The 24,838-nt window shown below is 38.4% G+C and overlaps 1 protein-coding gene across 22 annotated transcripts in view; it reads right to left on the reverse strand.

Annotated features, from left to right (window-relative positions):
* Positions 1 to 24,838, reverse strand: part of LOC108711853 (receptor-type tyrosine-protein phosphatase S) — a 554,677-nt gene that overhangs the window by 130,433 nt on the left and 399,406 nt on the right. For 14 of the 22 annotated variants that reach the window (XM_041560777.1, XM_041560762.1, XM_041560744.1 and 11 more), the window contains 4 exons: positions 19,302 to 19,462; positions 2,495 to 2,506; positions 1,395 to 1,507; positions 1,068 to 1,115 (listed from right to left, as the gene is read on the reverse strand). In XM_041560777.1, the coding sequence (XP_041416711.1) occupies positions 1,068 to 1,115; positions 1,395 to 1,507; positions 2,495 to 2,506; positions 19,302 to 19,462 (334 nt within the window). The remainder of the gene's footprint in view (positions 1 to 1,067; positions 1,116 to 1,394; positions 1,508 to 2,494; positions 2,507 to 19,301; positions 19,463 to 24,838) is intronic. The other 8 variants (XM_041560807.1, XM_041560793.1, XM_041560788.1 and 5 more) reach the window with 2 other exon arrangements.

Genomic DNA, 24,838 nt, shown 5'->3' on the forward strand with positions numbered 1-24,838 from the left:
CTAAGTATGCTACAATAAAGCTGCTTTGATATTACTACTGTTGCCTCCTGGTGATATGTTGGCCAGCGCTTACAACGGGTAAAATATTGTCTATGATCAATTTCGATAAATTTCAAATTTGGACTAATTCCCTAGTCGAAGTACACAAAACATAGCTTGAAATTCGAATTTTTTGAATTCGAAAATTCACCTCGACCTTTGATAAATTTGCCACTTAGAGGTGTCACATTTTTTTTGTTTGGTTAAAAGGATAGAAGACTTATGGTAATATCCATATTTATGTAAGACAAATAAGGTTTTTTTTATTATGGTCTATTTATTACTTCCATGGAAGTAATTAAATAATATGGATGCTCTGTTTCATAAAATGCAAAATCAATTATTCCATTGTGGAAGTACAAACACAGCATAAACATAGAATGCTTGTTAATGTGCTGCTTTAACAGCAATTTTCATGTATAGGGAATTAAAGTTAAGGTGGCAAACACAGGCAGATAAAAGCTGCCCGTTTGATCAATATCTGTCCAAAAATTAGATTTCCCCAAAATGTATTTTTTCCATTCAACGTGGACCACATTGGCAAGTCAATTTTGTCCTAATTCAATAGGCATGTGGACCCCATTGCATGATCTGATTGGATCAGTCTGATTTGGCCCAGAGTGAGGGTGGCAAAATCTGCCCCAATGTTCGCCAAGTGGACCAGTGGACCTGATAAAAATAGCAGGTTTTAAAGTAGCATATAATCCCTCATAAGGTCACAGAGGAGCTCCAATACAGGACATTAAGTAAATCAAGTCAAAGCTCAGAAAACCCATCAGAGACAAAAGAACTAATTCTACATAATAGTAGTGTTAAAGCTTTGTGAATCATTTTAGTTTAAGAACAATTATGTTTTGGCCCACAACCCTTGTGGTTTGAATCTGTAAAACTGCTGAGACAGGCAAAGACATGGAGCACTAGAATGATGATTTATGAAAAGAAACAGATTTAGAGGGGAAGGGATAGCCAAAATATATATTAAAATTAATAATAATGAACTAATAGGAACATAACAGACAAGAACTAACTTTCATAGTCAAACTCATGGTCACTGGGGGGACTGCTGAGACCAGAATCTGCAAGGAACAGTAAAATAAAGAAATAAAAATACATCTCTGCTTTCATACAGTCTTTCACACTCATTATAACACATAAAGCTTCTCTGTTTTACAAGGCAAATGGAAAAAAAATATTTATTTGGGAAATTGAATTAAATACATATTAAAACCCCAACAGCATGTGAGAAAAACTAGAACATTCTACTTAATCCAATTGTTAAAATGCAGTATGAGTGCTATCTAGACTGGAGAGAGTTTTGGCTTAAGATGTCACTGAGGGTATTATACCTATCTTACCTGGAGTTTGGAAGTTAACACGTCTCATTTCCACTGGATCAGTTGGGTGGTGGGGTGCAATTTCTGCATTATTCAGTAAACATTTTGTCCTGGGATCTGAATTCTTCCTTTTGCTTAAACATACAAAAATGCATAACTATATATATATATATATATATATATTATATATATATATATATATATATATATATATATATATATATATATATATATATATATACATATATACATACATATCAAGGCGACAAGTTAAAGGGGTAGTTAACTTTTAAATTACATTTTAGTATGATAGATATTTGGTTTTTAAATAATTTCCTTTTTGTTCAGCAGCTCCAGTTTAAATATCAGCAGCTATCTGGTTGCTAGTGTTCAGTTTACCCTAGCAACCAGGCAGTGGTTTAACCCCTGTCACACAAAATGTTGGCACTGCTGTTTTTTGCCTGCAAACAGAGGGAAGCAGATTTGCCCTCTTCCACAGCTTTGTATAGCTGCACTGACAGACACAATTCCACCTGAGTGCAGCTACGAGGACCGGAGATCCACCTAAAAATGCCTGCTTTTGTATTTTTTTGGCCACATCTCTTATACATGTAGCTGCGGTCAGGTGGAAGCTGTGCCTGTCAGTGCAGCTACAAGGATCGGAGATCCGCCTGAAAATGCATGCTTTTGTGTTTTTGGGCACATCTCTTATCCATGTAGCTGCAGTCAGATGGAAGCTGTGGCTGTCAGTGCAGCTATACAGTGCTATGGAAAGGAAAGCACAAAATGCAGGCAGAGAACAGTGGAGCCAACGTTCTGTGTGACCAGGCCTTTAAATGAAAGACTGGAATATAAATAAGAGAGGACCTGAATAGAAAGATAATATACATTAAGATTAACAGTAAAATGATTAACAGAACAATAGATTTAAGGCTGCTGGGGTAAGTGACCCCCATCGGACAGCTGGAAAGAGTTAGAATAAGAAGACAATTTGAAAAATATAAAAAATAAAGACCAACTGAAGTTGCCAAGAATTGGACATTACATACTAATAGTTAACTAAAGGCAAAAAACCCTTTAAGACAGTATGGAATATTTATTAACATAAATAAACTCCTTACCTGTCTGGTTTGCTGTCATTGGAGAAGAGAGAAAATAAAGAAAAGAAAAGAAGATTACAGCAGAGCTATCAACAATAGTCATGATTTTATTGTATATTAGTGATGGGCCAGGCGCAAATTTGTGGTGAATTTGCGAGATTCGCGGCGGCGGATAAATTTGCGAAATGTCCGCAAAAATTCGCCAGCGGCAAAAACATGTCGGAAAAGTGTCAAAAATGTGTCGGAAAAACGGATGCCGGCGTCGAAAAAACGGATGCTGGTGTCCAAAAATGGATGCCAGAGCCGTTTCGCAAATTTTTCGCTGTTTTGCGAATTTCGCTGGAAATACGTGAATTTTTCAGCGAAACGAAACATCGCAAATTCGCCCATCACTAGTGTATATTACTGTGTTTAGGCATTAACAGATACAAATATTTTACTGTTATATTCTTTAAGCAGAGTATTTTAGTTTCACAGTCAAAAGATTGAGACATTCCAGGACAAAATTCACATTAGGCCAAAATTTATCACATTTACCAAATTATTAATTTCCATTCCCTCTGGATTATGTCCCTGCAGTCTGCACTTTCACTTTTAATTGCTGAATAATTTATTTCCATTTTCTCATCTCCATCTCTCCTGTGCTCTGCCACAGGTTTTAAACCCCACCCCCTAATAAACTCTTCATACAAACTTTGTAATTAAGTGACTATGTTTGGCATCTTCACTTTTGCAGTTGTCTCATGCTGTGACAAAGCTAGGTGATTTACTTTGTTTACTAGCTGCAATCAGCTCCAATTTTTTAGTACTGTACCATGAGGGCTATGGCACTTATCATGGCCATGATAAATCTCTTCCACTGGAAACTTATCTTCTGCAAATGCTTTCCCATGGGCAATAATATAAATAACTGGGTGGGAAAACACGTGTTGTTTAGATTTCACGAAGTCGCTTGAAGTTTATTTGCGAGGTAATGACGGGCGACTTCAGAAAGCCAAAGTGACTTGTATGTTCTCCTACCAGTTATTTACATTACTACCTGTGGGAAAGAATTTGCAGGAGATTCTAGTGTGCCATCAGCGTTAAGCCTACCATATTTGAAGAAATAACTGATGGAAGTGAAAATCCACACAGATATAAATCTTCATAAAATAGAAAACTGATACTGTTGTGCTTGTGTGTGTGCTTTGTTTAGAAAAAATTTTCACATAGTACAATCACAATTTTCCAGCAGTACACTGCCAAATTTTCAAGCAGTACACTGCCAAATTTCCAAAGCACCGCTCCACAAAACGGCATACTTCTGATTTCAAGGTCAAACATTCCACTTACAGTTATTCTCATTATTAGAAAGAACAGATTCTGGAGAATCAAAAATGGGTAAATATATCTACAGGATGTACTCCAAATTACCAAGTTGCAATTCTTTCCTAAAGTTATATTTTATTTATAGAAATTGATTTTTTTTTAAAAATTACCTCAAAGCTTCCAATCTAATGTATCATATCTCCCACGCATCATTAGGTACCAATGTAAAACACCCTTAATATGAATGCCAGGAGTCCACTGAACAGTTTGATGCCCAATATGTATAGGTTTACCTAAGTATGTGTCATATAGGGTGTTCTGCCTCCCTTTCTAAGCATTGGAAGTGTGATGTCTTTAACTTAAGTTGTCTTGAGATAGCAATAACTTACAACCTTGGGAATGTCAGCAGACATCAATCAGAATGACAACTTGAACATCATTAAGTAGTTTATTTAATACTGTGAGGATCTTGACAGCAGTGAACATCCAAATAGATGAAAAGATTATAATATGATGCAATTTAGCAATATAGATGCAGTTTAAAATGGAGCCTTGCATATACTACTGGACAAGTGGAGCAAACTAACGGACAGAGTTCAGAGGGTATAACAGGAGGGGAGATGGAACAAAATAAGGAAAGCAAACCATGAAACAAATTATGCATGTGTAACATGAGACTACCCATCTGTAATCTTTAGATTTCAAATAATATACAAACATTAGTAATAAATCCTAACATCCATGACAATCCAATCTGTCCTTGGCATCTGAAAACAAGAGGGAAAGTAAGAAACAAGGAGGATAACGCAAACATTAACATTAATACTTGTTGCAATGTCCTGCAGCTGTAGACTGTGCCAGGAACAGAGAACAGTTTATGAGTCTACTTAGGAAAGCATCCTCCTCTTTGGAGAGAAGCACCAGTTTATTGATGGGCCTGTAGAAGAATTTAGATGAACCTTTCGACTTCAGAACACATCAGCAAGGTGTTGAACCTGTGTCCATTGTCATTACCAATTCATAGTCTAGAGTGGTTATGTCAAAAATTGTGGTGCCAAGGTTATCACCTTGTGTGACGCTCTGTTGTATACCTTTACTGCATAGTTTTCCCTTCACACAGTGATGGTGTGAACGCTGTTCAAAACAAGTATTGCTTTCATTTGACAAAACATATGTCTTAAATGGGAAGGAAACCTAGTTGGCGCAAAAACCCTCCGCCCCTCCCATGTGTTGCCCACCCTCCCTCCTCCCCCCTGGCCTACCCGTCCCGCTGGGCAAATGCCCCTAACTTGTTACTTACCCTTCTGCGCAGGTCCAGTCCAGGGAGTTCACAGACGACATCTCCTCTTTGGAGAGAAGCACCAGTTTATTGATGGGCCTGTAGAAGAATTTAGATGAACCTTTCGACTTCAGAACACATCAGCAAGGTGTTGAACCTGTGTCCATTGTCATTACCAATTCATAGTCTAGAGTGGTTATGTCAAAAATTGTGGTGCCAAGGTTATCACCTTGTGTGACGCTCTGTTGTATACCTTTACTGCATAGTTTTCCCTTCACACAGTGATGGTGTGAACGCTGTTCAAAACAAGTATTGCTTTCATTTGACAAAACATATGTCTTAAATGGGAAGGAAACCTAGTTGGCGCAAAAACCCTCCGCCCCTCCCATGTGTTGCCCACCCTCCCTCCTCCCCCCTGGCCTACCCGTCCCGCTGGGCAAATGCCCTAACTTGTTACTTTACCCTTCTGCGCAGGTCCAGTCCAGGGAGTTCACAGACGACATCTTCTTCCACGCGATCTTCTTCCTGCTTTGAACGGCGTTTTGGCGCATGGGTAGTAGGAACATTTCGCCGGTACGGATCTACTGCTCATGCGCCAAAAGTCACGATGTACAGGAAGAAGATCGCGTAGAAGAAGATGTCGTCTGTGAACTCCCTGGACTGGACCTGCGTAGAAGGGTAAGTAACAAGTTAGGGGCATTTGCCCAGCGGGACGTGGCGTGTGCCTGAATAAGCTGCTGAGGGAAAATTGAAGATCCCGATTGTAGGGATTTGGAGGATCTTGTGGAGTGTCTACTAGATACAGAATGAGATCTGGACTCATGAATTTGTGTGATTCTCACTTCTGCCTTTGTCTTTGTTTGCAATAATAAGCTGTCTCTGTTTAGATTCAGCTCATCAAATTCCTTTACTTTTGAAGTGTTGTGCAGCTTTAAGAAGTCAGTATATTCCAAACACAATTGCTGGTATCTCTCATAGGTAGCAAATTAATTTTTAAAAATGCCCATGAGTTGAAGAGGATCGAAGGCAGTTTGAAAAACGGCAGACATATAGTTAACAGTCTTGACCACAAATGGTTAATACCGGAAAGCAATTCCTCTTTATCAGTCTGAAACCTTTGCTGAGCCTTCCAAGTCAATCTGGTTGTGCACTTTGATTTAGCACTAGGTTCAAGGTTTACTCCAGGAGGACTTCCGGGTTGGGGCCTGAGGCGATGGACACACAGAGATAAGGCTCCTGCTTGCTAGGGTTAAGAGTCGGCATATAAGAGCTGTTTCCCTTCTTGTAACGGGTTCTTACTGGGTCCCGGATTCGGAGATGAGCCAGAGGAACAGAGATGAGGTGGTCCTAGAGATGTTTGGATACTTATTGACTGCTGAGCCGTTCTTCAAATGCCTCAAGTCCCACCATTATAGCTCCCATGGCTTGTGTGACCCAATATAATAAGACCGCTGTAAAGGCTGTCTTCATGCTTGATTCTGGAGCCTGAGGCAAATTGGAGGAGTTGAGGAGAGGTTATCTCTCAGGCACTTGGAAGGACTCGGACTGCTCAGCCGTTCGTTAAGTACCTCAGGTCCCGCCATTATAGTTCCCGAGCCGGTGTGGTTTGATATAATACCTCCGCCGTTTGGGTGTTTTGACGCTATTTCTTCAAGCAACTTACCTTATCTCTGGTTCCCTCAGTAGTGGGTTCTGCTGCTCACTAGATTTATTTGGTGCTCGGACCGACACAAACTTTGCTGTAGTGCCTGCTTCATTTTCCTCAGGGACCCTCCATTACTGCCGTTGTGCCCGTGCGGTGTAATACTGACACTACTCAAAAGTCTGTTTAGTGTTTGTTTTGCTCAGCAAATCTGTCTGCAGACTAACGACTTAGTTTAACATAAGGTCTTTTGCTTATTAAGTCCTTATTTATTTATTTTTTTTTGAGTGGAACGGGTTTCTAATTTAATAAAGGATAAAGCTAAAAAATGGCGGCCCTGGACTGGCTACTGAGATGCTGAGGCAATAACTGTTTATACTGTTAAAGCAGTTAGCTGACTAGTCTACTTGTTTTGGGAGATTGATCTCTTCTACATTTGCCCAGTCTTTTCTGCTATAGTTAGCTGTCTGGCTTTACTCAGAGGTTAATTTCCTATTTAATTCCACATTCTGGTGTGCCAAAAGTTCAGATAGATTTGAAATCTTAGAAATAGTAATTCCTCTGTGAAAAGGAGATGAAAATAAAAAGTGGAAGAGAAAAATAAAAAAAAGGAAAAATATAAAAAAAATAAAAAACACCTACAAAAACTACAAAAAGGTTTATAAAAGAAGGAAAAACAAAAAAAAAAGGGAGGAACAAAAAAAAAGGGAGGAACAAAAAAAAAGGGGGGGAAGGGGCATAAAAGGAAAAAAAAATTAGAAAATAATCTTACATTATTAAACAAACATATTGTAATTGTTGTTTACTTCTTCTTGTTTATGGAAACATTTTCTCCTTTATCTACAATGTCTTCTAAGGCTAATAGCAAAACGTATGAAACGATTAACAGGAAAAATGGAAAGCAACAGGATTCGGATGCTAATACTAATAGTACTTCTTTATCTCACAAACCTGCTCCTCCTAGATCATCCTTATCTGATGACTACTCTCTTATTGCGTCTGAAGTAGCCAGACACATTAATCCAGTCATTGGGGCTCATTTATCAAAACTGGGCAAATTTGCCCATGGGCAGTTACCCATAGCAACCAATCAGTGAATAGCTTTTTAAAGCCAGCTGCAAGCGGAACAATGAATGCAGCAATTTGATTGGTCGCCATGGGTTACTGCCCATGGGCAAATTTGCCCAGTGTTGATAAATGACCCCCATTGAGTCTACAATAAGTAAAGCCATTGACAAATTACAGATTAAAATTTCTAACATTTCAGAAAAACTCTACACATGACAAACGATTTGGGGAGATAGAGGATGCGGTCTCGCAAATCCAAGATGACACACTTGATTCTTTAACTAAGATTGACTCTTTAGAGAACTCAAGAGCTTAAGTAGAAGCTAGATGATTTGGAAAATAGGTCTAGGAGAAATAATCTCAGATTCATAAATATACCTGAATTTTTCCAAAATGATTCATTATACACATTGATTTCTAAAACAATTCCCCACAAACTTGGTCTCCCCCAAGAATGTATAGACTATTTCAAGCTTACAAAAAATCTTGATATCGAAGGGAATAAAATTTTGATTTCAAGACTACTCATTGCTTTTGTCCCAAAAACGAAAGGAATTTTCCAAATCTTGCCAATCTCGGGCCAATCTACATATTCATTTCTCCTTGATGTATCCTGCTAAACTAAAGATCTTTCTGCCTTCTGGAGTTAGAGTTTTCAGTGATCCTGGAGAGGCACATATATTTACTTCACATCTGGAAAGAAATAACAGTGGAAATCTAGCTCCAGGTACAACGTTGTCTAACTCGAAAATTGGCTCTCCCCCAAAGTATCAAAGATGGAAGAGATATGATATGTCTAGACAATCTAGACTTTCAAATGATACAAAATCTTCCCAAGTGCAGACCAAATCTAGGTCTAGATCTCCACTACCTCCTAGAGCAGGCAGCCTTCCACACTCCAGTGAAGACAATATGATTCCTGACACTTGACTCTTGAAGGGTTTCAAATTTTTTCTTCAATAAGACCCTGTAGCGGGCGTTGTCCTCTCTGTTTAACTCATCTCATAGAGAGAGAGTTGTTAGTTTTCCATCCTTAGGGAAATAAGGAAGTGTCCTATTACTTAGTATACCTAATTTGTTATTCGGTTCTATAACTCACTATCTTTCAGTTCTACATGTTATTACTGATCAGTCCTGTTTGCTCTGTTTTGTTTATACCAGTGGATGTAAATATATATGTATTATTTTACTTAAATCAGCTTAGGCTCATCTTTCAGGTTCATGTCTTCACCTATATCAAATTCTTTGTCCTTTGTTTCCTGGAATGTTAATGGGTTGAATCACTTTTCTAAGAGAAAGAGTATACTCAGAAATTTAAAAAATAACAAATGTGACATAGCATTCTTACAAGAACCCCATTTTAATGGTTCAGAGAATGCTTGGTTGAAGAATTGGTTGGCGAACTAGCCTTTTCCCCTGCTATTAATAAAAAATGTGGAGTAGCTATTTTATTCCATCGTAAATTGAATGTTGCTATAACAAAGTCAGTTGAGGATGAGCTTGGCAGATTTATTTACACTGAAGTATTCATTAATGATGTTGTGTGGCACTTATGTTCCGTATATGCTCTAAATAGTTCTAAATCCGATTATTTTAATTGTCTTAATTTAACTGGATTATTTTAATTCCTGCTAACAATATAATTCTAGCAGGGGATTTGAATGAGTCATTTTAGTTCTTTAGACAGATCTGATTGGAAATTGAATAATCCTTGTAAAGATTTTACCTTTTTCTCATCTGCTCATCATGTAGGTACAAGAATAGATTATTTTCTAATTTCCAATAATCTGATAAATAGAACTATTGAAGTAACTATAGGAGACATTAATACCTCAGACCATGTGCCAATCTCATTTGTGATCTCCATTTCACCTACATCTACTAAGGCTGAAAATAAGCAAGCTAAACTTATTAAGATTAAAGATACTCATGATCAGATAATAAATGATCCCAATAAAATTGTAGGCATTTTCACATTTTTTTTTAAAGATTTGTACTCTAATCCAAATATAGCCTCTGAGAAAATGCAAAAATTCTTTGAAAATTGTAAAATCCCCCAGATTTCGAAAGGTCAGTTGGAAAAACTAAATAGTCCAATTTCCTCAGAGGAAGTGTCCACTATTATTAATAATCTGAAAACTGCAAAGGCAGGTGGCCCTGATGGCCTAACTCCTTTCTACAAAATTATGAAAGATAAAATCTCACCTTTTTTAACAAACCTAGTTAATGACATATTATTCTTTGGAAAAAGTCTACCTTCTAGTGAAATATCAAATCTTAGGGGTACATTTATCAAAGAGTGAAGTTCCGCACCTCTCAATTCATTTCTATGGGATTTTGAAAGGCGTATTTAAAGTGAAAGTTCACAGTTTGATAAATACGCCTATAAAAATCCCATAAAAATGAATGGAGAGTGGCGGAATTTCACACTAGTGGCGGAACTTCACTATTAACTTCACTCTTTGATAAATAAACACCATAGAGTCATCACGAAAAAAGACAAAGACTTATCCCTTCCCTCCTCCTATAGGCCTATTTCCTTATTAAATCAAGATATCAAGGTATTATCCAAGGTCCTTGCCGATAGGCTTTCTTTAATTCTTCTTTCTATAATCTAAAATGGTTTTATTTAGAATAGGTCAGGAGTAAAGAATATTAGGGCTCTGATCCATATCTTATATTTCGCCAAAAAACATAAAATCCCCAGTTCTATTCTTAATATTGAGGCTGAAAAGGCATTTGGTAATATTACCTGGGATCATCTATTCGTTTGCCTTAAAAACATTTAGTATCACAGGCCCCTTTTTCCAATATATCAAATATCTTTACAAAATCCCAGACGACAAATAATTTTGGGGGGAGCTAGGGCGCCACCTTTTGAAATATTTAAAGGGACAAGACAGGGCTGTCCTTTGTCGCCCCTTTTATTTAATGTTGCATTAGAACCGCTAATTTGTTTCCTCTATCAATCCAAGTCAATTTCGGGAATTACCCAAAGACATCTCAAGTTGTTGGCCTTTGCAGACGACTTATTACTAATTTAAAAAAATCCTGAGTCTTCACTTAAGGTTGTTTTTGATTTATTCCAAGACTTTCAGTCTTTCTCTGGCTATAAAATTAATGTTGAGAAATCGGAAGTAATGAATATATATGGTTATTTTTCGAATTCTTTAATTAAGAAATTCAAACTTAAAAACCCAAAGAATCAGATCAAATATTTAGGATTAATAATTCCTTCAGATCTAAACATTTTATATTCTCTGAATATTACTCCAGCTTGTCAAAAGGTATTTTCCATTTGTGAAAAATGGGCCAATTCTCCCCTTAATATTAAGGGACGAGCACTCTTTTAAATCTCGGATATTTCCCAAGCTAATATATCCATTAATTAATCTCCCTTTGCTTATAAAACACAATTATATTAAGAAACTTGACTCTGCTTTAAATAAATTTATTTGGAACGGTAAAAAAGCAAAAATTGCCCTTTATAAATTGAGAGCTCCAGTTAAACTTGGAGGATTAAACCTTCCTGATTTCAGAGCTTTCAATTTATCAGCCCTCATCAGATATCTTATTGAGTGGATCTCACAAGGCAATACATTTACAAACCCTGACATTAAGATCTTTCAAGAACCCTTCTTTGATATATTATCTGTTTTACATAGCAAATGGTGTAATGTTCCCTAGGATTTTAAGAGGAATCCTATTTATCGTGATTCTATATTTGTGTGGAAAAATTTATTTTCTCGACAAAGGTATAGTTATACAGAAACCCCTTACATGCCAGCCAAACTCTTACTCAAACCCTCAGATTATTAAAAGTCTGATACTTTTATATTTTCAACTAAGAGAAAGTTACTAGTTTTAGTAAAAGACATATTTGATCCGCTTAAGGAAACTTTAATTTCTTTGGTCAAAACTCAAAGAAAAGTACAAGCTTCAGGATTCTGATAGATATTATTATTAACATGTCAATGCAGTCTTTCTCTGCTACACAATAACAAAAACCTGGTGTTAGCTAACCACAAGCTAGCAGAGAATTTGGCAGAATTTCTGGAACTCCCTGGTTTGATCTCTATTAGCTTTCTATCTAAAAAATTTTGGAATGTTTATAGTACAGACTCTCACCCGTTATCAAAACCTTCCATTAAATGGACTGAATATTTACATTGTCAAGTGTCTCCCTAAGATTTGGTGAAATCTATTAATGATTACAATAAATTAATTTTAGCAGAAAATTGGAGGATACAACACTTTAAAGGGATACTGTCATGGGGAAAAAAAATTTTTTCAAAATGAATCAGTTAATAGTGCTGCTCCAGTAGAATTCTGCACTGAAATCCATTTCTCAAAAGAGCAAACAGATTTTTTTATATTCAATTTTGAAATCTGACATGGGGCTAGACATATTGACAATTTCCCAGCTGCCCCAAGTCATGTAACTTGTGCTCTGATAAACTTCAATCACTCTTTACTGCTGTACTGCAAGTTAGAGTGATATCACCCCCTCCCTTTTTCCCTCCAGCAGCCAAACAAAAGAACAATGGGAAGGTAACCAGATAACAGCTCCCTCACACAAGATAACAGCTGCCTGGTAGATCTAAGAACAACGCTCAATAGTAAAAACCCATGTCCCACTGAGACTCCTTCAATTACATTGAGAAGGAAAAACAGCAGCCTGCCAGAAAGCATTTCTCTCCTAAAGTGCAGGCACAAGTCACATGACCAGGGGCAGCTGGGAAATTGACAAAATGTCTAGCCCCGTGTCAGATTTCAAAAATTGAATATAAAAAAATCGGTTTGCTCTTTTGAGAAATGGATTTCAGTGCAGAATTCTGCTGGAGTAGCACTATTAACTGATGCGTTTTGAAAAAACATGTTTTCTGATGACAGGATCCCTTTAAGCTTATCCACCTAGGCTATGGAAAAAAAAAATCAAAAAATTCCTAATAGCCCTATTTCATATTGTCCTAAATGTGACGAGACTAATGTGTCACTTTTCCTTTATTTATGGTCCTGTCCAAAGATTGATCTATTTTGGAGGGAAGTCACTAGTTTTCTGAATTATAAATTGAAGATAAAAATTAAATTATCTCTGTGCTTCGCTTTGTTACATCTAGATAATATAATGTCTTCTTCAGTCCCTAGGACAAATTTTATTTCCCATGAAAATAAATTGACAGTTTTTTTTCCAGCTGCTTCTAGGAAAGCTTTATTTAATTCCTGGTTACAGAAAGAACCCCCCTCTTTATCGGACACTATTTCTTATATGAACCAGCTTAGCTGGCAAGAAGCCTTATTAACTAAAACCAATGGGAATAATTCCAAAGATTCTTTTAGACTCATTTGGTCTCCTTATTTTGAAATTTGCAATTCTAAGACTGTTGATCAAATAAGGCGGTTTCTTCAATTGTAAGATGTTCTTTCCAACATACCAGTCTATGAATGGACGTTTTACTTTATTTCTTTTATTATATGTACCTCCACTGGTTTAGTTAATTTTAGTTAGTTCTTATTAGTCTTCTTTTAAGGTATTTAGTTTTATGCCATTGTATCTAATATAATATATTCTCTTCATCTGCATAACATTTGCTGTCATACTGATTTTATGTGTTTAATATGAAAATCAAATAAAATATTTTAAAACTCAAGGTTTACTCCCTGATCTGGAAGGAATTATAATTCTTGCTGTGGATCAGCTTCCCCAGAATGTTTAGCACTGTGCTGAGACATTGCGCTGGCAGGAAAGGGGATAGTGCTAAGTCCTTCAGCAGCAGAGAAATTAATCAATTCTGATTTAGCTGGAAGTTTGCAGAGCCTGTGTTGCAAGGAAATTCAGACAGGTTTCTCTTTAGCTTAATTCGCAGAATTGCAGACAGGAGTCAGGATGCCAAATGCCAATGCAAACAGCTATGCCATGCATGCATGATACAAAAGTTGATTTGAATGATGAAGCTCCAACAGTCACAACCGGATTTATGGCCTGAAAGCTGCTGTTAATTTGCTGGCATATACAAACTGTATGGCAATGACTGTGATTGCTGCATTGTCTTTAAGATGCAATATTCCTAGTGACCATGTATTCACATTATATTCCAGAGTTATCAAATAAATCTTTTGATTGATCTTTTGAATAATCTTTTGACTGTTCTGCCTCCCTTTCTCAGCATTAAAAGTGTGATCTTTTTAACTCATCAAGTTGTCATGACATAGGGGCCCCAAAATGTAGATGCCCCGTTCGAGCTATCATTTCTATAATTCCAGATACTGTAAAATCAACAAATATACATCAATTTTGGGATGGGCAAAGGTAGAAAAAAGTATGTTCACCCCAGAAAACCATATATTTTTGGAAAGTACACATTCCCTTCAAATCCAAATTGGGTATGCATGTCTTTCTACTCCAAAAACCAAGCCGCAAACCTTTCCTAAATTTGGCGACATTTCCAAAAATCACCTCAAAACTTCCATCCTGCAGCATCTTATTTCCAACATACTATTAGATATCAAGACAAATCACCCCAAATATGAAAGCCTGGGGTCCTCTGAACAGTTTTATGTCCAATATGTATAGGTTTACCTAAGCACGTGGCATATAGGGGCCCCAAAATGAAGACCCCCCCATATGGTGTCATTTCAGGTACAGCAAAATCAACACATTTACATCATTTTGGGGTGGGCAAAGGTAAAAAAAAAATTATGTTCACCCCAGAAAACCATATATTGTTGGAAAGTACACATTCCCTCCAAATTGGGCATGCATGTCTTTCTACTCCAAAGCAACAAGCCGCATACCTTTCCTAAATTTGGTGATTTTGGCGTCATTTTCAAAAATCACCTCAAAACTTCCACCCTGTAGCATCTTATTTCCCACATACTATTAGGTATCAAGATAAAACACCCCAAATATGAATGCCTGGGGTCTGCTGAACAGTTTGATATCCAATGTACATAGGTTTATCACAGTACATGGCATGTAAAGTCCCCAGAATCTACCTTATGCATACTACGCTAAAGGTAGCAGTTTTTATGACATTTCTGAAAATCCCCTAAAATTATTGCAATTGGCCACATTTATCTCACCAAATTTCTTACATACAATTGTAAAACACCCTAAATATGGACGCCAAGGGTCTACTGAACAGTTTGATGCCCAATATGCATAGATATACCAAAGCAGCTGGCATGTGTGGATCCCAAATAAAAATAGTGCATATGAATTTTCTCGGCTGACAATTCGCCTTATTTGAACAAAGACCCCTGACTGCGTATTATGTGCCGCAAGACCCTACTAACAGCACAAAGACCCCCCAAAACCATATATATTTTTGAAAAGTACACATTCTGACGAATCCAAAACAGGTAATTATGTCTTTCTAATCCAAACTACCATACTGCAAAGCTACGCTAAAGGCAGCAGTTTTTAAGAAATTTCTGAAAATTGCCTAAAAATATTGCAATTGACCGCATTTATCTCACCCAATTTCTTACATACATTGTAAAAACACCCTAAATATTGAAGACATGTTTCTACTGAACAGTTTGGTGCCCAATATGCATACATATATCAAAGCAGCTGGCATGTGCAGACCCCAAATAAAAATAGTGCATATGAATTTTCTCGGCTGTCTTTTCATCTTCTGTAAACAAAGATCTCTGACTGCGTATTATGTGCCACAAGACCCTCCTAACAGCACAAAGACCACCCAAAACCATATATATTTGTAAAGTACACATTCAGACAAATACAAAATTGCAAAAAATGTATTTCTACAACAAAATTATCATACTGCAAAGCTACGCTATATAAAACATGATATATAACAATGCAAGCATAAAACTGCAATAAAATCACAAAAAATAAAATCAGGAAAATCAATGAAATAACAAAATAACTGATCCGACAGTGTGGTTAGTGGTCAGAATGCTTGATCCAATAGTCATGCTGTGAAATCTACAGTTTTTAGGGGGAAAACAAAAAGTGAAATGATAAAATGAAAATCTAAAAAAAAGAAAAGTAAGAATAAAATGTATAAGTGTGTCTTTGTGTATGCATGTGTGTATACTTCTAAAAGGTTTGTGAATGTGTGTATAGGAGTATATGAGTGTGTGTGTGTGTGTGTGCGCGCGCGCGCGCGTGTGTGTGTGCAAAAGAAAAAAAAGCCTGAAAAGAAAAGAATAAAACTACCTTAGTAAAATGTGTATTGTGTATGTACATGCATGTGTGTGCATAAATGTGCGTATAAGTGTAAAACAAAAAAAGGCTACTTACCATTCTGAAGTCAAGGAGGTTCCTTGGCAGTCATGGGGGGTCCTATACCAGAGTCCACGTAACAGGAAGTAGCAAGCTGGCTGGAAGAGGCAGAGAGGAGATGCAGCAGACATGCAGACACATCGCGTTGTAGGACCCAAGTGGTCTCCCCTTCCGCTCGTTGCCTAAGGGGTTGGGAGCGCACCGGAGCCCTCTGCAGAAGCAGCTAATGCAGAGAGGAGCCTTTTCCAGCCAAGAAAGTAGGTACTATGTGTGTAGGTACTATGTTCTTGCAGGGTTAAAAGGATGAACATGATGGTAGTGTATACATCTCACAAACTTTGTAGCAAGTATGTGCTGTTTATTATTTAAAGGAGACATGTCATATAACCTTTATATTCACATATATTACACATCCTCCCTCAAAACATGTAATGATGCAGAAAGAAAAACTTTTGAAAGCATTTTACCTCCTAGAACTGTCATTATATAAGAACTGCAGAGAGAACCTCTCTGCTCAGTGTCTAGGTTGAAATGAAGAGTGGGAGTGTCTGTTCATTCTCTCACAGGAAGTGGTCACAGAAGTGACTGACAGGCTGAACTCTGGAGCTGTAGCAGCCAAACCCCTCCCCTCCCACCCTCTGTCCCTCTGTTCCACATAACTGTCTTATGCTGCTGCCTGATCATTCACTTATAACAACATCCCTGAAATGTTCAACATAAATCAATAGAATAAATTTTCTTTTATTTAAAGTACAACAGTATTGTCCTGTGTTCCACAGCAAATAGGCATCAGTCACACGTGTACCTGGACATAATCTATAGTCCATAATATTACATTTTAAAACTTATACAGTGCCCATTAGTATTTACTGGTATGATATTACAGAACAGCAGCTGTAGGTTTGTCTTCCTTCATATTGATATATGATCAGGTGCAGGGAGCAGCGCTGATTCTGGGGCTGCTGCGGCCTGAGGCAGCAGCCTAGATGCCGCCCCCCATCTCTCCCGCTCAAAAATTAGCGTCGGAGCGGGTTTCAGGGGGCAGTATCGCTAGTGCATTGAGCGCTCTTTGCACTAGCGGAGCCGAATTTCTGGGTTAAAACCCGGAAGTTCGGCTCTTAAAGTTACAAGAGGCGGCTTTTTGCCGCCCCTTGTAACTGGCTGCTCGCTGCCGCCTGAGGCAAGGGTTTCACCTTGCCTCATGGCAGAAGCGGCCCTGGCAGGGAGTTGCAAGGGAGTAAATGCAGCTGTTCTGGAACACTTTATAACCAGGTGCAGGGAGTTGCAAGGGGAAATACAGCTGTTATGGAACAATTTATAGGGAGGTGCAAGGAGTTGCAAGGGAATAAATGCAACTGTTCTTGGATAATTTATGATCAGGTGCAGGGAGTTGCAAGGGAATAAATGCAACTGATGGAATTGCATAACATATAACAGATGCAGCGAGTTACAAAGGAAAACCCAAAAGACGTTGATTGCTGTTTGTATACAACATAATACTGGGTAGAAAATGACTATGGTACTTACACTAACTGCTCATACACATTGCCCCCAGAAAATAGGACAGAGAGGGAGATCAGGTGCAGGGTGTTGCAAGGGGAAATACAGCTGTTATGGAACAATTTATAGGGAGGTGCAGGGAGTTGCAAGGGAATAAATGCAGCTGTTCTGGGATAATTTATGATCAGGTGCAGGGAGTTGCAAGGGGAAATGCAGCTGTTATGGAACAATTTATAGGGAGGTGCAGGGAGTTGCAAGGGGAAATGCAGCTGTTATGGAACAATTTATAGGGAGGTGCAGGGAGTTGCAAGGGAATAAATGCAGCTGTTCTGGGATAATTTATGATCAGGTGCAAGGAGTTGAAAGGGAAATGCAGCTGTTATGGAAAAATTTATAGGGAGGTACAGGGAGTTGCAAGGGGAAATGCAGCTGTTATGAAACAATTTATAGGGAGGTGGAGGGAGTTGCAAGGGAATAAATGCAACTGTTCTTGGATAATTTATGATCAGGTGCAGGGAGTTGCAAGGGAATAAATGCAGCTGTTCTGGGATAATTTATGATCAGGTGCAGGGAGTTGCAAGGGGAAATGCAGCTGTTATGGAACAATTTATAGGGAGGTGCAGGGAGTTGCAAGGGAATAAATGCAGCTGTTCTGGGATAATTTATGATCAGGTGCAAGGAGTTGAAAGGGAAATGCAGCTGTTATGGAAAAATTTATAGGGAGGTGCAGGGAGTTGCAAGGGGAAATGCAGCTGTTATGAAACAATTTATAGGGAGGTGCAGGGAGTTGCAAGGGAATAAATGCAACTGATGGAATTGTATAACATATAATAACAGATGCAGCGAGTTACAAAGGAAAACCCAAAAGACGTTGATTGCTGTTTGTATACAACATAATACTGGGTAGAAAATGACTATGGTACTTACACTAACTGCACACAGGACTGTGAGAAATCTTCAAAAATTTATTTCAATGCAGAGTGCGATGCAACGTTTCGGGGAGTAGAACCCCTTTGTCAAGCATGATGCTTGACAAAGGGGTTCTACTCCCCGAAACGTTGCATCGCACTCCGCATTGAAATAAAATTTTGAAGATTTCTCACAGTCCTGTGTGCCGTTGGAATTCCTTTGCTGTACTCTGTTGTGGGGCTGCCGAACCTCTGCCAGTGAGCACCAGGCATATTGCTGTTATCTGTTGGGTGTGCGGGATCCTGCTTTGTTCCTAACTTACACTAACTGCTCATCCACATTGCCCCCAGAAAATAATAAAATACTTTTAGCAGCAGATAATGTATTATTTATACAGAAGTTTGCTTTTCTTTCTTTTCCACAATTATTGCAGGGCAAGAGAAAGGAACAAGCAGTGAAGGGAGGGGGAGGAAAACAAACAGGGCAGAGGGGGTTAAATAAATAGGACAGAGAGGGAGAGAAAGGAGCAGAGAAGGAAAACCAGCAGTAAAGGTTAACAGAAGTCTGCAGGGAAGGACTGAGAGAGACATCACAGACACACCCACTCCTCCCTCATTGGCTGCTGCTCTATAGCTTTTACAGAAAGAGCCGTAGGTTGCAGCTCAGATACTGAAGAGTCTGAGACAGGAAGTTGCAAAGGGGGAGGGCTGAGAACAGTTTTCAAGCAATTACAGACGTTTTTTGATCCAAAAGGTATTAAAATAAAAACACTTTCTTCTATTTTACATTATTTGAAATGGTTTGATGCATTGTGAAAATGTATGCTATATGTCGCCTTTAACATTTAGAGCCAACAAAAGAGCCTTACTTTTTGTAGAGAAGAATTGCAATGACAATACATATGATAAACACGACTGCAAGAACAGGTCCAATAACCCATATGAGACCCTCTTCTCCATCAATGATTGGTTGAGGATCCGGATCATCTAGCTGAATGGGATCAGAATACGGACTTGCAGCAAACATCTTCTGCATATAAAAATAAATAAAAAACGAAATCAGACCATTTAAACTTTCTACACAATGAGAATATTTAAATGGCATGTGAACATATCTATACACTCAGAATGAAAAATCAGATTATTCACAAAACATAATTACTCTTTATGGATAATTTGGATGGATGCTTTATCAGGTATTTAATTGGATTTATTTGGCCATGATGTCTTCAGGATAGGCTTTCATCATCTTGTCATTTTCCGTCACTCATTTGTAGTATAATATCTCTGCTGGCCATTCAATGTATCTGTACAAAACCATTTTCAATGTCATGTTTGACTCTTTTGAACCACCAAACTTTTAACACTTGACCCTGCACAGTACCTTGTGTGAGATTCACTTTGTAGCTGTGGATGAAGCACATACATTGCCAACCTCTCCCCTGTGGTAGCATAGCTGGTAAACAAACAGACATCCACTACCACTACAGTTGCCAGCAGCTCAGAGACATTGCTCCATAACATATATGATTTATGTTGCAGTTATGTTTCCCAGGAAAGTGATCTTTTTATAATTTGGATCACCATATCTTATGTCTGCTAAAAATAATTTAAACATTAAGGGGCAGATTTATTAAGGGTTGAATAGTAAATTCAAATGTTTTTGGGAGTCAAAATTCACACATTCAAATTTTAATCCCCCTATTCGAATGTATATTTGAGTGTGAGATTTATCACAACTCGACCATGGGAACAGTGCTAATTTGAATATTCGCCACCAAAAACCTTCCAAATTCATGTACAACTCAATGGCAGAGGTCCGTTGAGTCATTTGGAGATGTTAATAACCCTCCTGACATTCAAGTTATTTTCAGAGGGAAAACTCGAATCGAATACGAATCTAATTTTACGATCGTTCCTATTCTATCGAATATTAGACGTTCTAATTTTATCTTAAATAACCTCCCATTTGAGTTGTGGGTATATTGGAATTTATTTGAACAAAAGAAATTCACAGAAATTTAGAAATTCTACCTTTGATAAATCTGTCCATAAACAAACCCAATAGGATTGTATTGCTGTTAACATGGGTTTATGCAGCTTAATTAGGATAAAGTACAAGGCACAGTATTATAATTACAGAGAAAAGGGAACTCATCCTTAAAGGGGAACTATCGTGAAAATGAAAATGTAATATGAGCTTCAGCATACAGAAATAAGAAACTTTTTAAATACCTTAGACCAGGGGCACTATTATTCTTCCTCTGCTCACTCAAACTCTATTCTCCTAGTCTCTTTTTTTTTACATAATATAATTAGCCTCTTTGCTCTCATATAAATAGGGAATGGCCACTGACACCTGGGCCCACCAGAATTTTTCCTGGTATCCCAGTGGGCCTGTCTGCAACCTAACCAATGCATTTGATGGACTGGCCCACCTGCTAATATGTGTGCCAGGTGCCGTGATTGTCAGCACAGCTACAGGTAAATGCAAAACAAAACAACACAAAAAAGCAGTCTAAAAGCAGCAGAGCCAACACTCAGCCTTGGAAACAGCATATAGATTTTTATCTGTAGTGCAGACACCCAGGGGCAATCCTGGCCCCTCCGCCACCTGAGGCAGCTTGCTCTTGCTGCCGCCCCTCCCCCGTGCGCTCACCTTTTTGCGCCGAAGAGGGGGTCCATGAGGGCGGCGGCGAGGGACAGGATGCTAGCGCAGAGCTCAATTATGCGCTCTGCGCTAGAAGACCCAAATTTCCAGTTTGAAAAGCGGAAATTCGGCTCTTAAATTACTAGGAGCTGCATTTTTGCTGCCCCTGGTACCTAATGGGGCACTGCCGCCTGAGGCGAGATTCTCAACTCGCCTCATTGGCGGAGCGCCCCTGCAGACATCCTTTACCCCTAAGTATGGGTTTTCAAACAAAGTATTAATATGCCTGTTTAAGAAATATTATTTTTGAAAAAAGGGAAGTTTGTAATCCTGTATTACACTTATTTCCTTCTAATCTCCAACCCGCCACTATTATATCACTTTCTCTGCATGGCATTTCTTTTTCCCCATCAGGTCCCGTACTTCTCTCTTTTAAGTGTATTAAGCCTCCCAGTGTAATTCTTTCCCCAAGTATATTTATGACTTTTCCACATTAACCACCTCTTCTTTTTCTTACCATTACATAACTGCTTTCTCCACCACTAGTCATGGCCACGAAAATGGTATTTACTACTAGATTGTAACTGTGTGTTTCTTCACCATGGTGATTTACACTACAGAATTGTGGTAAAGGGGTGGTTCTCCATTACGTTAACATTTAGGGGGTTATTTATTAAAGGTCACATTGTGTTTTTCCCCGAAAAATTTGGGGATTTCGTGAGGCAACTTAGAGTGACTTCAGAAATCGAAGCACTGGCATTTTCTCATTATAGCAGGCTGAAGGCAGGAGGAAGGCAGTTCGGGGAGCTTGTCGGCCCGTAGAAGAGGCGATTAGTCGTCAGGCGACTAAATCTCCCCGAATCTGCCCGTGTGCTAGCTCCCTAATATCAGTGGCTATACTTAGAAAAGGAGGAGGGGTATGTCTGTTTGTTAGGCATGATGTAAAAGCTAATATAAAGGAGGAGGTGATGTTAGAAAATGAGGTGGTGGAAGTCTTATCGGTGGAGCTCTTCACCAATTGTAAAGAGTCCAGCAAATTAATTGTATGAGTAGGCTATAGACCCACAAATGTAAGTCATGAGGAGGAGGCTAAGCTCCTGATGCAAAAAGAAAAGGCTGCTAGTTTGGGGAAAGTAATGATAATGGGGGATTTTATTAACCCAGATATTGAATGGAGCAACAGTACTGCCAGGTCAGTGTATAGACTTGTTGCATGACAATTTTATGGCACAACCAGAAAGAAGCCAACCAGAAAAAATGCTACTCTGGATGTAGTGATCTCCAATGACCCAGAACGTATAGCTAACATGCAAGTAAATGAACCCTTGGGTAATAGTGACCATAATATCATATAATTTAATCTCTGGTGCAAAAAAACAAACAAATATAAACTGGGACAACAAAACCATGAATTTCAGAAAAGCTAATTTTAGCATAGATTGGGGCATTATGTTTTCATCTAAAAACACAGGGTAAAAGGATATTATATAGTTACTGTTCTCGATTTATTCCCTTAAGGAGTTAATGTAGAAGCACTAAGAACCACCCTAAATGGCTTAATATAGAAGTAAAGAAGTTAATAGGAAAGCAGAGAAAGGCATCTGTTGGGACAGAAGCTGCATTTAATGAATAAACACTATAATAAATGTTGTAAAACAGCAATCTGGAAGGCAAAGATAGGAAATCAGGAGCGCATTGTTGCTGAGGCTAAGACTATCCCAAAACATTTTTTTAAGTATATTAATAGCAAAAAGATGCGGGTTGAGAGTGTTGCTCCTTTAAATAATGGTACCAATATGGTTGTAACAGATAAATAAAAGGCAAATGTGGTAAATCAGTGTTCCCAGGTTCACTTCATAGCTGCACTGATGGCTCAGCTCAATCTAGTGAGTGGCCGACTCAGGATATGCTAAAGCTTGAATAAAAATGTATGTAAACAAGGTGCCAGGCAGGCCCGGACTGGCAATCTGTGGGTTCTGGCAAATGCCAGAGGGGCTGCTATAAGGTCCCATAGAAAGTCAGTATTTAGTGGGCTGGTGGGAGCTGTTTGGGCCTCTCTGTGGGCTGATTGGGCCTCTGTGTACCTGAAATGCCAGGGCCTATTTTAATTCTCAGTCCGGACCTGGTGCCAGGGTCAAATGGCATACACCCCAGGGTTCTAAGAGAGCTTAGTTCAGTTTTAGACTCTATTTCTGATTTTTTTCAGATTCACTTTCATCTGGTATGGTACCGATGGATTGGAGAAAAACTGATGTCATTCCAATATTTAAAAAGGGATTACAATCTCAGCCTGGCAATTATAAGGCCAGTAAATTTGAGATTTTTGGTGGGCAAATTATTTGAAGGCTTGTTAAGGGATCAGATTCAAAATTTTGTCCTAATGACTGGCATTATGAGCAGCAATCAGCATGACTATATGAACAATGGGTCATGTCAGACAAATTTGAAGTAAGGTTCTTAGTAGAGTCCTTCAGGGCTAGGTATTGGATCCACTTTTATAATGTTATCACATACTGCAATAAAGTGAACAAGTCTTGTACCACACTTGTGTGTCATGTCATACATGTTCCCGAGATCTCAAGGCCTTCCTGGGGTACTCCAAGAGAGTGATCAATTGGTGACTAGTAGGCATGCGGTCAAAAACAACTACAAACTTGTTCAATAATAACTTAGGGGATGGTATTGTAAGCAATGTATGAGTGTTTGCAGATGACACAAAACTATCCAGTCCAATTAATGCCACCCAGGATGCTGCATCCTTGCAACAGGAATTTGACAAACTGCCAATCTGGGCAGATAAGTGGCAAATGAGATTCAATGTTGATAAATGTAAAGTCATGCACCTGGGATGTAAACATATCCAAGCCACGTATACCCTTAATGGGACTGCAGTAGGCAAATCCATAATGGAAAGGACTTTGGAGTCCTTTTAGATAATAAACTTGGTTGCAAGCAATGCCAGTCAGCAGCATCAATTGCAAATAAGGTCTTGAGCTGTATAGAGCACTGGTAAGGCCTCCATCTAGAATATGCCATACAGTTTTGGTCTCCAGTGCTCAAACAGGACATCATTGAATTAGAGAGGGTACAGAGAAGAGCAACTAAGGTGGTAAAAGGTATGGAAAATCTTAGCAATGAGGAAAGACTGGCCAAATTGGGGATGTTCAAGCTGGAGAAGAGGCATTTAAGGGGTGATAAGATAACTATGTATAAATATATAAGGGGATCATATAATAATCTCTCTAATGCTTTATTTACTAGTAGTTTTTTTCAGCTGACGCAAAGTCATTCCGATTAGAAGAAAGGAGGTTCTGCCTAAATATTCGGAAGGGTTTTTTTTACAGCAAGAAGATGTGGATTTCTCTTTTTGTTAGCTTTAAAAAGGGGTTGGATGGATTTTTAGCAAGTGAGGGAATACAGGGTTATGGAAGATAGCTCATAGTACAAGTTGATCCAGAGACTAGCCCATTTTGAAGTAAGGAATGGATTTTTTCCCCCTCTGAGGCAAATTGGAGAGGTTTCAAATGGTCTTTTTTTGCCTTCCTCTGGACCAACTAGCAGTTAGGCAGGTTAAAAGGTTGAATCGATTTATGTGGGTCTTTTTTCAACCTAACTTACACTATGTTAGATTGGTTGTAAACTTTTGCAATTGTGAACCAGCCCCTAAGACTTCTGTCACACCTAAGCCAAAAAGTAAAAAAAATGGATCAGCGCCTGTGGCAACAGAAACCAATATAGTGCAATGTGTTCAAATCA

This window comes from Xenopus laevis, chromosome 1L, assembly GCF_017654675.1.
Source record: "Xenopus laevis strain J_2021 chromosome 1L, Xenopus_laevis_v10.1, whole genome shotgun sequence".
Classification (NCBI taxonomy): Eukaryota; Metazoa; Chordata; class Amphibia; order Anura; family Pipidae; genus Xenopus; species Xenopus laevis.